We start from the raw sequence: 15,678 nt of genomic DNA, 5'->3' as shown, positions 1-15,678 counted from the left end.
GAGTGTTTACACAGGAGAGAAAAGTGAGAAAATGTTAATGCCTGTTTGAGAAAAGTGTATAAAGTGTGTAGTGAGGGGTTTTACAGCCTTAAAACATCTATAATAATTGCAAAAAATAGCGCTGACTACTTCACGGATTTCGCTGTTTTCTACTGTTAATCAGATAAAAACGTCCACCAGAACATCCATGTTGACTCACAGACTGAATGCACTTTCCGTGCTTTCCCTTGAAAGAAAACTGACTGAATCGTTGGACTATGATGACGTGATACGAGAGTTCAACAAAAAACCCTGTCGTCTCCTGCTGTAGCATTAAAAGGATTCATCAAATGTAAGTGTGAGACCATTAATTACTTTTTTCTTCTAAATAGGCCTAATTGTTAATATTATATTGCAACTGCCACGAATCATGTTGGTGTCCGTTCTGATGGTTTTTAATTTGGCCACCGAGCCATGGTTTCCATTGTTTATCAATTTCATAATTTGGCCGCCGAGCCAACCTGTTTTCATGTTGCGGATATATTTTGAATTTTATTTTAAAGGACTTACACATTGTCCATGGGGTGCTTGTGTCACTCTGCGTCTGTGTAACTGTGCACACAGCGTCTGTGCAGTTGGCTGAGATGTGTTCATCATTAAACTTGGAATTCATTTTTGAAACAAGGCCTTATTTAAATACCTATTGACGTTTTGGGTTTAGGCCGAGCCAAGCAGGCTACCAGACTTGTACTGAATGTGTGTGTGTGTGTATGTGGCGCTGCACTGCTGCTTGCATTATCCATGAAGAGTACTTGTGTCTGACGTGTGGCGTCTGTGTGCTCACTTTGCCAGTGCTGCAGGCTAAATGATAACGTTGCTTGCGATGTCCAAACGAGGCACACTTTTTCAAATGGTGTATTATAATACCTACACCTTACCTACAACCCCAAAGGTTGGGCCTGTCTGATTTTTTCTGGGCCCACCCATTTTATGATTTCTGCCTACGCCCCTGATAAATACCCATTCATTTTCCATACCCCCTTACTCCAATTAAGGGTGGGGAATTGGGGGGGGCTGGAGCCTATCCCAGCAGTCACAGAGTGTGGGGCAGGGAACACCCTGAACAGGACGCCAGTCTGTCACAGGGCCACATATAGACAGATGAACACATTCACACCCGCACTCACACCTACGGTCAATTTAAAGTTCACCTAACCTGCATGTCTTTGGATGTGGGAACCAGTGTTGCCACAGTTACTTTGAAAAAGTAATCCAATTACTGATTACTGATTACTCCTTGAAAAAGTAACTTAGTTATTTTACCGATTACTCAATTGTAAAAGTAACCAAGTTAGATTACTAGTTACTTTTTTAGTTACTTTCCCCAGCTGCCGACAACAACCCACTGCCACCGCAACATGACAATGATACTTGTTTTGCCAAAACTCACTTTATAGTCACCCTTTCTTGACTTCAATGAAAATAAATACTTGTTTTATAAAAAGTAAAATAAAGACCTCTTTCTTGACCTCATATTTAACTGTTGACAGCACTGTAACAGTAAAACTTGCCATTTCTAACCTACATTGTTTATAAATGTAACTATAAAATTCTTTCTAACATTTTTCTAACATAAATTCTCTCTAAACATTTTACTTGTCGAAATTATTATTATTATACGTAGTATTAGTAGTTGTAGTTAAAAAAAGGCTTCAAAACTGGACCTTTAATCCAGGGGTGTTGTGGGAGGGGGGCACATCCTTGCCCCACGCTCCCATTCCATCTGGATTCGCCCCTGCTTTGGCGTTTGAGCACAAAGAATGGATAACATTTATTTATGCAGAAAACATGACCAGATTTACAGGTAAGAAAGTTTTATTGCGTTTTCTCATCATGTGGTCCTCAGAAAGAGAGTTTAGGTGCATTTGAGTGGAAAATAGTGTTAGTTGTTGAGGCGTCGCGGAGGATCAGCTGTTTTTAACGAGCAGATACGGAGCAGCTCAGTTCAGAATTCTAAATAAAGGAGAAAAAAAGCATAAAAATGTCTTTGTACAGCTCAGTGCAGGTGTGCTGTTGTCACCGCGCTTTAAGAGGTGAGGACGAGTCGTAGCTGCTGCAGAAAACCGCGGATGAAAAGCTCACAGCTTGCTTAAAGTGGGCAGGAGGTCGGGGTTCGACTGAAGTTTAATGCTGCTATCGACCCACAATGCAAAAGTAATAGTAACGCACAGTGACTTGGAGAAGTAACTATAATCTGATTACTGATTTGGAAATATTAACGCGTTAGATTACTCGTTACTAAAAAAAGTGGTTAGATTAGAGTAACGCGTTACTAAGTAACGCATTACCGGCATCACTGGGGGGAACCCACGTAAACACTGGGAGAACATGCATAGTTCACATAGAAAGGCCACAGGTTGGAAGCAAACCCCCAAAATAACCACTTAAGCCACCGTCCCACCAAGAACAGAGTTTATTTGTACCATCTCTCAACAATCAAGGTCATTGTGGTCAAAGTTCAAAATTTTGATTTTCACTCCAATTCACACATTGCACACCTATGTAGGTGGAACTGTCAAGGTGAGATCAAATTTACCAAAGGTCAATCACTGGAGTCAAATTGTAAGCTTTTCCATTATGATTTGCACCAGTTTTGGCAAATATATGGCGGTGTGTTCTTGAATTGTCCACCAAAGACCAAGGATATAGCTGCCAGTTTGCTGGTCTACTCCTCCCAGGTGCTTTTGTTGGCCCACCAATCTGGATTCAAACCTCGCTCACCCTACCTGTCTGTCTCATTGTCTCATTCCATCCAGCTGTAAACGGTTACTGGCCTTACCTGGGGAATTAACCTGCATCAGACTGGCATCCTGTCCAGGGAAAGTTATATACTCTCATCTGCTTCATGCTACAGCACCACAGGGCTCAGATAGGACTTACTTGGTATGTCGATGAAGGTTGACCCAAAAATCAATCTTAAAGAATTAATTTGGTAAAAGGTTAAGGAATTTGATTTCAACCCAATCTGGAACAAATGAGACACATGGTTAGCTGAATAAAAGAATTGCCCTGGCAAGGTCACAAAGAGGTCAATCATTTGGGTAAAGGTCAAGGTCATTAGGGTCAAATGTCAGATTGCCCTAGCCCTTACTGCCTTCATGCCAACAGGCATATCTAGTATATACTGTGTATAAGGACACCAAAATGGGTTATAATGTATGTAGTACTCTGCATATAACACCAGGGGGAGCAGCAGTACACAGTGATGCAGCAAGATTCGTTCTTAAAAAAACATCTTGGATGCCTACCGGGTTCAGGTCCAGAAAGGTTTGATGATGTATCCTTTGTGGAGACATTCCCTCAATAGCAGAAATATATTTCTCATCCCCCAGGTAAAAATGTGGAAAGGAGGCCACCACCGGAGCACCTAGAAGAAATGCAACAATTACAGAAGTGATCGCATTAAATTAAGCAAATCTTCTAACTTTGAGCACACCTTTTTGATATTTTGCAGAATTCCCCAGATTCTAGACATCTAGTGTCCAAGCTTGTGAATGTTTTTGATGTATTAAAATTAAAGAGACCTGGTCTAAAGAGCTGGGTATCTGCATATCTGATGGAGTATGGGAGGAGAGCCTATGTTCAAGAAAGTCCAGCTGTATTAACAGCAGATACCATTTAATTCAATTTAAAGTGCCCCCCCGTCTTCATTATTCAAAGGTCAGGCTGCATAACTTTTATCCTACATGTTTCCCCACTGTGTGACAGATGTAAAGTCTCTGAGAGCACGCTGTCTCATGTGTTGTGGTCTTGCCCTCTCCTGACAGGATTCTGGTCCTAGATATTTGATTGGAACTCAAAGGGCCTACATGTGCTCCATCTCCTCTGATGCCGAACTGGCCTTGGCTGCTAAGAAGCCTTGATGAGTCTCACGAAAGGCACACAGTTGTCTCTCAGGTTAGGTAGGGTAGCTGCCAAACTGCTCATTCTCTGAGTGGAAATCACCAACTCCTCCATCCATTAAAAGTGGACTGTGGACATGATGTCTGTCATACAGATGGAAAATATGAGACTTTCTAGAACGGAATCTTCCACACGGTTTGCTACTATTTACGACTATGTCTTCATCCACTTGGGATCAGCGTGACCACGTAATGACCTCAGTTTGGGACACTGCGTAAATGATACCTTGCACCTCATGTTACAAGCAGCAATTGTGATGATGTACTTTGTTTCCCTTTTCGGTTCACGGGTATTGACGTGTGTACTTTCTTTGTGTTTGTCTGGGCCTGTTGCATAAAATTAGTTAGTTTTTGTGTGTATATATACACTCAACAAAAATATAAACGCAACACTTTTGGTTTTGCTCCCATTTTGTATGAGATGAACTCAAAGATCTAAAACTTTTTCCACATATACAATATCACCATTTCCCTCAAATATTGTTCACAAACCAGTCTAAATCTGTGATAGTGAGCACTTCTCCTTTGTTGAGATAATCCATCCCACCTCACAGGTGTGCCATATCAAGATGCTGATTAGACACCATGATTAGTGCACAGGTGTGCCTTAGACTGCCCACAATAAAAGGCCACTCTGAAAGGTGCAGTTTTGTTTTATTGGGGGGGATACCAGTCAGTATCTGGTGTGACCACCATTTGCCTCATGCAGTGCAACACATCTCCTTTGCATAGAGTTGATCAGGTTGTCAATTGTGGCCTGTGGAATGTTGGTCCACTCCTCTTCAATGGCTGTGCGAAGTTGCTGGATATTGGCAGGAACTGGTACACGCTGTCGTATACGCCGGTCCAGAGCATCCCAAACATGCTCAATGGGTGACATGTCCGGTGAGTATGCCGGCCATGCAAGAGCTGGGACATTTTCAGCTTCCAAGAATTGTGTACAGATCCTTGCAACATGGGGCCGTGCATTATCCTGCTGCAACATGAGGTGATGTTCTATCACAGATTTAGACTGGTTTGTGAACAATATTTGAGGGAAATGGTGATAGTGTATGTGGAAAAAGTTTTACATCTTTGAGTTCATCTCATACAAAATGGGAGCAAAACCAAAAGTGTTGCGTTTATATTTTTGTTGAGTATATATATATATATATATATATAAATTAAACAAAGCTTCTGTAAGTAATAAGTATCTGCACACTTCCATCATGGAAAACAGTTGTGCCTCATTTCTCTTTTTTAAGCAGTGTCAAATGCTGAATGCACTTAAATTGTACAAATGTTTGGAAAGCGGGGACTGAATGTATTTTACTTCAAATCTAAAAGTCCATATTGAAATGTGTTTCTTGGTGATTGTGCAGAATGATAAGACAAAATGATAAGTGTTTAATCTCTACATATCAACAAGAACCTTTTAAAAAATGGTAAACCAAGAGGTGGTTTTAATCAGACAAGGTGTGATATTAATGACACGTTGCGGGCTGCCACACAAAATAGCGATGTTCATTCATTAATTAGCAAGTACAGTACGCCACATCCTGTGTGACAACAACAGTGCATCCTAAGGGGATAAAATTGTTATGTGTCGGACGCAGCCCGGAGAACCGACCAGCGTTTGAAGGACCCAGTATAAAATAAGCAGAGCACGGTACAAAGGATAACAGAGTTTAATGAACATAACAGTGCTGTGAAAAATATAAAAGTGCGCGGTCTGGCATGGTGGATTGCAGTGCGCTCCCAGCAGCGCTAACGGTCCGGAGCCAGAACTGGTTCGGACCCAAGGACCCCGCCGACACCCCCCAGGTGGCCGCGACAAACCGAGTCTGTGAAAGAAGGAATCATTATGTGAGTCCACACTCAACACACAGAGAGAACGCTCAAAGGTGTACAAACAGCAAACACTTCCTGGCTTAATTACTAATCAGCTTCCCACCCTGCAGGCATGGAACATCCAGTTCACAAAACTCCACTGCAGTGGAAGCTGATTTAAACGACCAACATACAGCTCAATATAATAAGGTGTGAGGGACACCACATTTACTGACTGTATAAATGTTAGTCACAAAATCTAACGTACCTCAGGAAGTGTGCTGACGAGCGTGAGACCTCACCCCCTCCTCTTTCACAGACCATGCATCAAACCTGGACGTTCTCTGCATCCACTGATGATGAGATGGCTCCTGAGACGACGATCTCACCCGTCTGGTCACAAGGTCGAGTCTCTGGCAAATACACACTGTGTACTCCAGTCTTAAATGCCACCATGTTCCAATCCATGAAGATGCACCACAGCTGTGAGTCCTGACGAGCCGCAGGTGATCAGCCTCAGGTGATAAGGGTGAGGTCCTGATAAACTCAGCTACACAGCCACTCAGTCCCAAATGCAAGCCACCTGGAAGGAAAAACAAAAGACAGAAACAAAAAGGCAGCCAGGCCCCCCCAGCCATACAACAAAAATGATTTGAAATGAGATTGTAAATGAAAAAGATTTGTAAATGCGGGTCCACAACTTTCAGACAAGGGGGGCCGAGTTGTGTAAGTGTGGCAACCAAGGCGGCTAATCCTGTAGATGAGTATAGATCACACAAATATTATGGACCATAATCAAATAAATAGTTTTCACCTGCGCTAATAGTTTGTTTGCAGATTATGCCTTCCCCCAAAAAAGTCCAATTGTTGACTGTATCCTGAAAGAGAATCTGTAAAATTTTGGAGCAAATTTGGGAATATATATATATATATATATATATATATATATATATATATATATATATATATATATATATCTACCACAGATGCTGAAAATCAGTTTAGCTTTTTTGAGAAAGTTAGAAAATGTCCAAAACCAAAAACACCATATTTCCCAATGTTAAAAGTTAGTAGTTTTACTCCATTATCAGTATCCACTTCAAGATTTAATAGGTTCTTCCTTGAGTCATTCCACATACACTCCACCACGTTCCAGGATAATCAGTTTTTCAGTAGTCCGAACAGTCCAATTGTTTTGTTGGCTAGTCACTATACTATTCCATTTATTATTAGTATTATTATTGCTTTTTTGTGTTTTTTTTTTTGTTCATTTTGCTGTTTTCTGAAGACCACATACTAGTGTTCATGGTTTATGTTTTATCTAGATATGGAACTCTAAATCTAAATCTATATCTCTCTTCAGATTGTAACAAAATTCACACAAGCACTCCATATAAATCTAAATAAAATTCATTTTCATATAATAAAACCAGATATACAACATATTAACAACAGTCACAAATACAGATATACCAGGGGTGGTGGCCAAGGGGTTAAGTGCACTTGTTTCCAGAGCCGAAGGTTCCCAGTTTAAAGCCACCCCTGCCCATTCTCCATGTAATCTGGAGTTGTGTCAGAAAGGCCATCCAGCGTAAAATGTGCCAAATCAATATGCAGATCCACCTTGGATCTACTGTGGTGACTGAAAGGACTTCATTCCAGATACAGACAAACCAAGATCATATACAATTACATACTTCAAGCTGCTTTCATCAATTCTTTGCAACTGACAAATGCATTTGGCCACAAAATGTCACCATGAAGAACATTGTACAAAATTGAATCTCTTTCTGAATCAACAGTTCCATTTGATTTCATCACTCCGTTGATTGAAACTGATCTTAAGTGTAACACATGTAAATAAGTGCATTTATCTGTAGGGTTATCTGAGAACAGGTATTGAGGACCACAGCCCTATACAGTCTTGTATGTTTACTGACCGATCAAATTATGAGATGAGACGTAACAACTGCCTCTTAGCAAAGTACAACCCAGTGATATTGCCACAAATGTTTGCTTGGCAAACGCAGTGGCATGTCAAATTCTGTGTGGCACCTACATTAGTGTTCAGAATAATAGTAGTGCTATGTGACTAAAAAGATTAATCCAGGTTTTGAGTATATTTCTTATTGTTACATGGGAAACAAGGTACCAGTAGATTCAGTAGATTCTCACAAATCCAACAAGACCAAGCATTCATGATATGCACACTCTTAAGGCTATGAAACTGGGCTATTAGTAAAAAAAAGTAGAAAAGGGGGTGTTCACAATAATAGTAGTGTGGCATTCAGTCAGTGAGTTCGTCAATTTTGTGGAACAAACAGGTGTGAATCAGGTGTCCCCTATTTAAGGATGAAGCCAGCACCTGTTGAACATGCTTTTCTCTTTGAAAGCCTGAGGAAAATGGGACGTTCAAGACAGTGATGAGAGTAAAATTGTTCTTTTTGGGTCCAAGGGCCGCAGAAAGTTTGTGAGACGACCCCCAACCTGTGAATTCAAGCCACAGTTCACAGTGAAGACAGTGAAGCATGGTGGTGCAAGCATCATGATATGGGCATGTTTCTCCTACTATGGTGTTGGGCCTATATATCGCATACCAGGTATCATAGATCAGTTTGGATATGTCAAAATACTTGAAGAGGTCATGTTGCCTTATGCTGAAGAGGACATGCCCTTGAAATGGGTGTTTCAACAAGACAATGACCCCAAGCACACTAGTAAACGAGCAAAATCTTGGTTCCAAACCAACAAAATTAATGCATCGCAGATGTGAAGAAATCATGAAAAACTGTGGTTATACAACTAAATACTAGTTTAGTGATTCACAGCATTGCTAAAAAAGCAGTTTGAACATAATAGTTTTGAGGTTGTAGCATCAACAGCAGATGTTACTATTATTGTGAACACCCCCTTTTCTACTTTTTTTTTTTTTTACTAATAGCCTTAAGAGTGTGCATATCATGAATGCTTGGTTTTGTTGGATTTGTGAGAATCTACTGAATCTACTGGTACCTTGTTTCCCATGTAACAATAAGAAATATACTCAAAACCTGGATTAATCTTTTTAGTCACATAGCACTACTATTATTCTGAATACTACTGTAGCTGAATCTATCTATGCAGCCTTGTAAACATTCAAGGCAGAGCAGACATCTGCTCTGTAACAGCGAGGTGTGATCGAAGTATGAAGATTCAGTTTCATGTCCTTGTTGAGATGTGACCACAACAATGCAGCTCCAAACCAAATGACAGATGAAAAAAAAAAAAAAAACCCTTCTACTATTTCCTGAACAACAACTAAGTGAGCTATCAAAGTTGCAGGCTGAAAACATTCACACTATAATTTTTGACATAACAGATAAAGACAATGCCACATTTCTTTCTACTTCATGCATGAGATCATTAACTGCAAAGCATCTGAGCAGCGTCCTTCAGAAAGAGCGACGTTGTAATCAGATCTATTAAAGAACACAAGGTGCGTTAGCTCCATAGAAAACACAGACAATAGGCACACAAATGGACCACGAGGCCATCTGTGGAGCTAAATATGGGGTATAGTAGAAATCCATATATAGACCTATGTGGCTCCTGACAAGTTCCTTCCTCATACTGTCAGTTGGATGTTGAACTAATAAACTATGAGTCGTCTAATGTTCTTTAAAATGGGGTTCGTACAGCAGTCGGATTCCACCTCTACAATGTTGAACTTAGAAATTCTAGACTGCTGTGCTTCAAGGAAAACAAAAGTGGTCCAGATTTATGAAAGCTAAACCTTTCTCACAAGAAAGGGCAAAGCTACATGTGTGATTTGTCTGAAAATAGTGACACGTCACAGTCAGAGGTGCTGATGAAGTGGGACAGAGTGTAAAAGATTTCCTACTCTGTCGTGTTTGGTCAACAGCCACGACACAAACACGACCAGTCACCTGAGAGTTTGTTCCTACAACAACCCACAAGGTCATTAATGAAAACAAACATACCTATTCTTGTATACTTACTAGAAATACTTATCAACTGGCTCTGCAGGGAATTTTAAAATATCTTTTTGATTAAAATCTTAAAATAGCAACTATAGTAATGATAACAGTGTTTGTAAGATGATTTATAGCTAGCTAGCTCGCTCGCTAACAAACACAATAACTAGTCAATGGTAAGTGAACGATTATGGGAAGGGAGTTTATTTGTACCACCTCCCATCATATTCAGAGTGACTCATAATTATGTTGATTTGTTCTTAGAGTAGTTTATCCTTTGTAGGGAATAAATTTATTGCTCTTAGTGGGCCACAATAGCTAGCTAGCATACCCATTAGCAATTACAAGGGAACAATTACGTAAAAGTGTTTATTTGTACTATCTATTCTTGTCCAGTAACTGCCTGAAATTGATATTGATCTGTTAATATACTATTTTAAGCTTGTGTAGGGCTAAATTTTATAAAGTGAGATGGCATAACAGCCACCATCAACAATCATTTAGAGTGTTGTCTTGAATAGGTCACAATAGCTAGCTTTTCAACAAGGCCGTGGCCAAATGGTTAGTGTGCTTGGTTTCAGTGCAGAAGGTTCCTGGCTTAAATCTCAGTCATGCCCATTTTTCCATGTAATTTAGAGTTGCGTCAGGCAGGGCATCCGCCGTAAAACTTGTGCCAAATCAACATGTGGTGACCCAGAGTGAAACCAAGGGAGCAGCTGAAGTGACTGCCCAATTATAACTGAACAAAAATGTGAGGGAAGTTTATTTGTACTATGAAGTATTTTATTATATACTGAAAATGATGCTGATATGTTATTGTTTATGTTTCAGATTGACAGAATTGTGTAAAATCAGATAGCTAGCTAATAATTTTATTTATTGTACACAGCAGAATCACCAGTGTAAAATGAACCCTGCCAGTGTACATATGGTCCCGAGTCTGACCATATGTACACTGGCAGGGTTAATTTTACACTGGTGATTTTATTGTGTATGGAAATGTTTATGTTGCTTTCAATATCCTATTGACGCCTTTAACGGCATCAAATCTTGCGCGTAATAACATTGTCGCTGGGGAGGCCAAGATTTCGATGTCAGTGTAAACAAGTGTTTGCGGCAACCTGTTTGCATAATTGCATCGTTATGGAGGTGAGGTCAACCAAAATGTGTATTTAGGTGTTTAACTAAGATAATCGTGAGTCTTTAATGTGATTTTTATTAAAAAAATCAGGAACCGGTTGTTTTCGGGTATCCTTAAGAAATGAATAAATCCATCGACATCGATAGCCTTTTTGCTTAACGATTCTCTTATCGGTCCTTCAGGGTGGCCGTTTTTTTTGGGGGTGTTTGTCAGGAAAATGATAATTTCTCTACATTGATTACAGACCCTGCAGCGGGTCTGTATAATCAACCGTTTCTGCAGTGCGGCTTTGCTTTGAACCTTGAACCAATGAAGCAGTGCTTTGATCTTCGATCTGCTGCTTCGTTGGTTCTGTTTTATTTTGCTTTATCTTAATTTTTCCCCACTAAAACCCTAAAGAGCATATGTCTGTGAGTAATATTTACCTTTTTTTATGTTAAACCGACCTGTTATGGTCTTCTGAAACAGCTGATAGATGTATTTTATAACTTACAAAGGGACCGATGCTAACACGTTAGCAGCATGTCTATGGCATTTTCAATGTTAAAGTTAGCATTAAGCTGAGCCATTATCAAGCCTCCCTCCCCAGCAGGCAAAGGATTCTGGGATACTCTAAAACCATCAATGGAAGTTGGATGTCGAAAACTGAAATTATGCTATTTGTCTCCTCTGTGTGTTCAATGCACAAATTGGTGGGGACACTGTTGCCTCCAGATTTTCCTTGTTGCTCTTTTAGAAGCAAAAAACATGTCACCAGAGATATACTTCACTCTGTTCACTATACCTACCTGGCAGAGAGCCACAGGTTTCCATTCATTTCAATACATTATGGAAATCAGCTCTTGGGGAAATTGCACACTACATTGTTGTTATTCTTCACAGATGAGATGAACTGGCAGTGAGATAATGCCCGTTCATATTCAAAGGCAGTATCAGGTGACACGGCTTAGGAACCTTTGACTATTGGGCCAGTCATGGTCAGGTGGTGCCAGTAGTGTGGAGAGGGCTAGAAAGCTGTCACATGGGGGTATTAAGAAATGTCGTCCTGGTGATGGCAGGAAGGTATGTACTGAATATAATTGCACATATTAACTGTCAAATAGCAAGGAAAGAGTGAAAGATCTAATATGTGCAACTACATACTGATAGTTAAAAAGCTGCAGGAGGTGAAGTTTAGAATGTTGATTTCTTGGGAGACACCAGACTGCAATTCAGAGATTTGTCCATTAAAATGGTAAATGGACTGCATTTATATAGCGTTTTTCCATCTATATCAGAAGCTCAAAGCACTTTACGATAACGCCTCACATTCACCCATTCACACACCGATGTCAGGATGCTGCCAGGCAAGGCACTCACTACACACTGAGAACAACTTGCGGATTAAGGACTTTGCCAAAGGGCCCTTGGTGATTTTCTGGCCAGAAGGGGGTTTGAACATGAGGATCCTCGGGTGTCAAGCCCACTGCTTAACCACTAGGCCATCACTCCCACATTAAGGTGCTACATTAAGTGTGAATGACAAATTAAGTGGAACAAGTTGACATTTACCTTTTCGACAGGGGCTGACTTTGAGAAGGCCAGTTCCCAGGCACTCTTCTGGGCTGAGGCAGAAACCCTGGTTGGCTGGGTTTTCCTTCTTACTGGCCATTACGGACCGCGGCGGTGTGAATCGGTAGGCAGGGATACCTTTCACCTCCACGTCCTTTTCAAACTCCATGTAGATTGACCTAGACAGTAACGCAACACATCACATGAGAGAGGCAGTGAGGCATTTGAAGGCCACATATCTCAACCAAGGCCAAACTATTCTGGAATGCAACACTGGGATTGAAGCCACTACACCGTGACTGTGGCCTTAATACTTACAATGTAGCAACGTCATTAACTTAATCACTGTTCAAATGCACTTTCCATTGTAACACAATATTCATGTTTTACTTATTGTCTGTTCTATCAGTTGATGTGAAACTCAACAAATGTTAAAAACTGCCGTATCTCACAAAGTATTGAAAAAAAAAAACATGTTCCACATCTAGATTATGACCAACACTCAAGTTTAATGTAGAGCAGGTAGCCAGTGGGATCAAGAGTTGGGCTACCAGTATGTTGAGCAGTATGTTTTTGATCTTACGTTGTCCTTTGACCTCCACATTAGAAATATTACAAGCACTGCTTTCTTCCACCTGCGAAATATAGCGAAGATTCGTCCCATCCTGTCTATGGCTGATGCTGAGACCCTGATTCATGTGTTTGTCTCTTCTAGGTTGGACTACTGCAATGTTCTATTTTCTGGTTTACCGCAGTCCAGCATTAGGGCTCTCCAGTTGGTTCAAAATGCCAGAGTTTTGACACGAAGCAGAAAGTTTGACCATAATACACCCATTTTGGCATCTCTTCACTGGCTTCCTGTCTTGGCTCCATCCAGAGATGGGTGTGGTGTCTGTTTTTGGACCCCCCTGTCCTGCGCACCAGCAACATTTCCTGCATTTTTGTTTTTTGTGATAAAATTTTTATTATTCAAAAATATTTTTCCAAAAAGGAGAAAGAAAAGTGAAAACATGGTAAAATTGAAATTAGATACATTAACAAAAAGTACGAGTAATCAGCAAGATGAAATACGCATAACCCAATAAATTTAATTAAAATAATCAACAACTCAAACTAAATCTGAACTCAAGAATAAATAAATGAATAAATAACCCCTCCCTCCCTTCCTCCCACCCTTCCTGCATTTTTGTTTTGTGAATTTTTCTGTAAATTGTGTTTGTAGCATGGCCCAGGCAGAGGGTCACCTCTTTGAGTCTGGTCTGCTTGAGGTTTCTTCCTCAAATCATCGGAGGGAGTTTTTCCTTACCACTGTCACCTGTGTGCTTGCTCTAGGGGCTGGTAAGGTTAGACCTTACTTGTGTGAAGCGCCTTGAGGCAACTTTGTTGTGATTTGGCACTATATAAATGAAAATAAACACATTAAATTACACATTATTACATTATTGGTTTTCAAGATGAAATAAATAGAAAGAATTCACACATTCTATTGACCCGTTTCACAATTCATTGATGTTCCTCTTTCGAAGTGACAAACTTCTGATATCTTGATGTCTCTTAAATAGAAAAAAAAGATTGTTAAATTTCCCCTAACACACAACAGAAAGTGACAAACTAAAACAGAACAGTTGTTAGTCAATTTGATAAATGACTAACATTGTTTGCAATATATATATATACATATATACACACACACACACAAAAGTGCTATAAATGCCATTTTAAACATACATATAGCAGCCAACAAATACTTCTTACATAAAGATTTAGTGGTGTAATGCCGACCTGCACATAGAGTGAAGAGATACTCTCTCTGTCTTTCTTATATTCTGAGCCTTTCTGTTACTTGTTTACATAACCGGACTTGTGTCATGCGCATGTGAGTTCTGCATGTGAGTCACATGCAGACCTCACATGCACAAACAACAATTTAGTGCAGAGGTCAGCCACTCTGCTCCAGGACAGTCCTGGCATTCCCAGGAAATCATCATATATAGGCTAAAAAGGTCACTGACCAAGAATGTGCTCAGAGTAGAATCAACAGAAGTCTGGCTTTTCCCAGATGGAGAACCTTTCGAGGTGCTAAATGGCTCCAGTTCGATTTCCTACTCTTCAATGTAGAGGACAGAGGGTTGGGGATGAGTGGCCAAAGGGAAGCCTGTGTTTTGGCCTGAGATGCTGGTGGTAGTGTGACACCTAGTGGCACTAAATCATTTATAGTGCCTTTAAAGTGTATGGACACTGGGCTTTTTAAGATTTAAGTCATGAAAAGAATTTTCTTTGGAACCACTATAAATGTATTCCTTAAGCTGCGTTTACACATAATGACGGCAAGTCACGAATGCCACGAAGTACACATTCTTGGCCGCTGATCATGAATGTGATGATTTGAGGCAGAGGCATCAAGTGTCCTCAGGAACTGCTGCAGCCTGTTACCACACGTTACAATTAATGGCATGTGTTGCTAGAGAATTATCAGGAACCATTACACACTGTCAAGAATAATGTTGCACATTGTTCCGCGCTGTTGCGCACTATCAAGTGTAACAGCGCATCGTTAAGTTCTGTCACGCTGTGAATGAGGCAAATTGTCTCCAGACACACACACCCCCATATTCATCCGTCATTTGCTGAACAATTCAGATTGCTCCAATTTGCGCCTCAAAATCCACAGCAGAAGAACTTTGTGACTGCATGCTTTGTTGGGCTCTGTGCCATGGAGTGGTGCAGAAAGGAGGAGGAGACTGAGAACCAGATGTGTGGCTCCATGCGGCTCTCGTCTCGCTCGTTTTCCCAAACATCAGGCACATGCAGCAGGTGGAACACCTGCAGGAGCGCTCTGAGGAGCATTGGAACAAGACTTTTAGCCGACTTGGCGTCACTGTCCTTCTTCAGCATCCTGCAGCAATGAAGCTGAATGCGGTGCAGCAGGGTTTAATTGCGTGCACGTCAGATTAGAACGCTGTCACGCTCTATTAAGGATCACCACTAATCAAGATGGATCAACAGGCTCAGTTGCGACCTCCACGACATGAGGCGAAATGAGGGTGCTGCGTGACATTCGTGGAAGATTTTTTGACAGCCAAAAACATGCTCCACGAATATCACGCACCAGCACGCACTATTAAGAAACCTATTCAGGTGCATTAAAGGAGACCTGCATTGAAAAAAATGCAGTCAGATTTTTTTGAACAAAAAATGACTTACATTTACACGAGATCCTTCTGAATGTGGTAAAGTAAATCTGCAAGCCCAGATCTGTCAT

The 15,678-nt window shown here is 40.6% G+C and overlaps 1 protein-coding gene across 2 annotated transcripts in view; it reads right to left on the bottom strand.

Moving 5' to 3' along the window:
* Positions 1 to 15,678, bottom strand: part of LOC117530007 (lysosome membrane protein 2-like) — a 79,861-nt gene that overhangs the window by 10,431 nt on the left and 53,752 nt on the right. For both annotated transcript variants that reach the window (XM_034192935.1, XM_034192936.1), the window contains exons 7-8: positions 12,417 to 12,595; positions 3,288 to 3,406 (exon numbers count right to left, since the gene is read on the bottom strand). In XM_034192935.1, coding sequence (XP_034048826.1) covers positions 3,288 to 3,406; positions 12,417 to 12,595 — 298 coding nt within the window. The remainder of the gene's footprint in view (positions 1 to 3,287; positions 3,407 to 12,416; positions 12,596 to 15,678) is intronic.

This window comes from Thalassophryne amazonica, chromosome 17, assembly GCF_902500255.1.
Source record: "Thalassophryne amazonica chromosome 17, fThaAma1.1, whole genome shotgun sequence".
Classification (NCBI taxonomy): domain Eukaryota; kingdom Metazoa; phylum Chordata; class Actinopteri; order Batrachoidiformes; family Batrachoididae; genus Thalassophryne; species Thalassophryne amazonica.
Note: the sequence above shows the minus strand (reverse complement) of the source record. Positions and strands in the feature narration are given on the sequence as shown.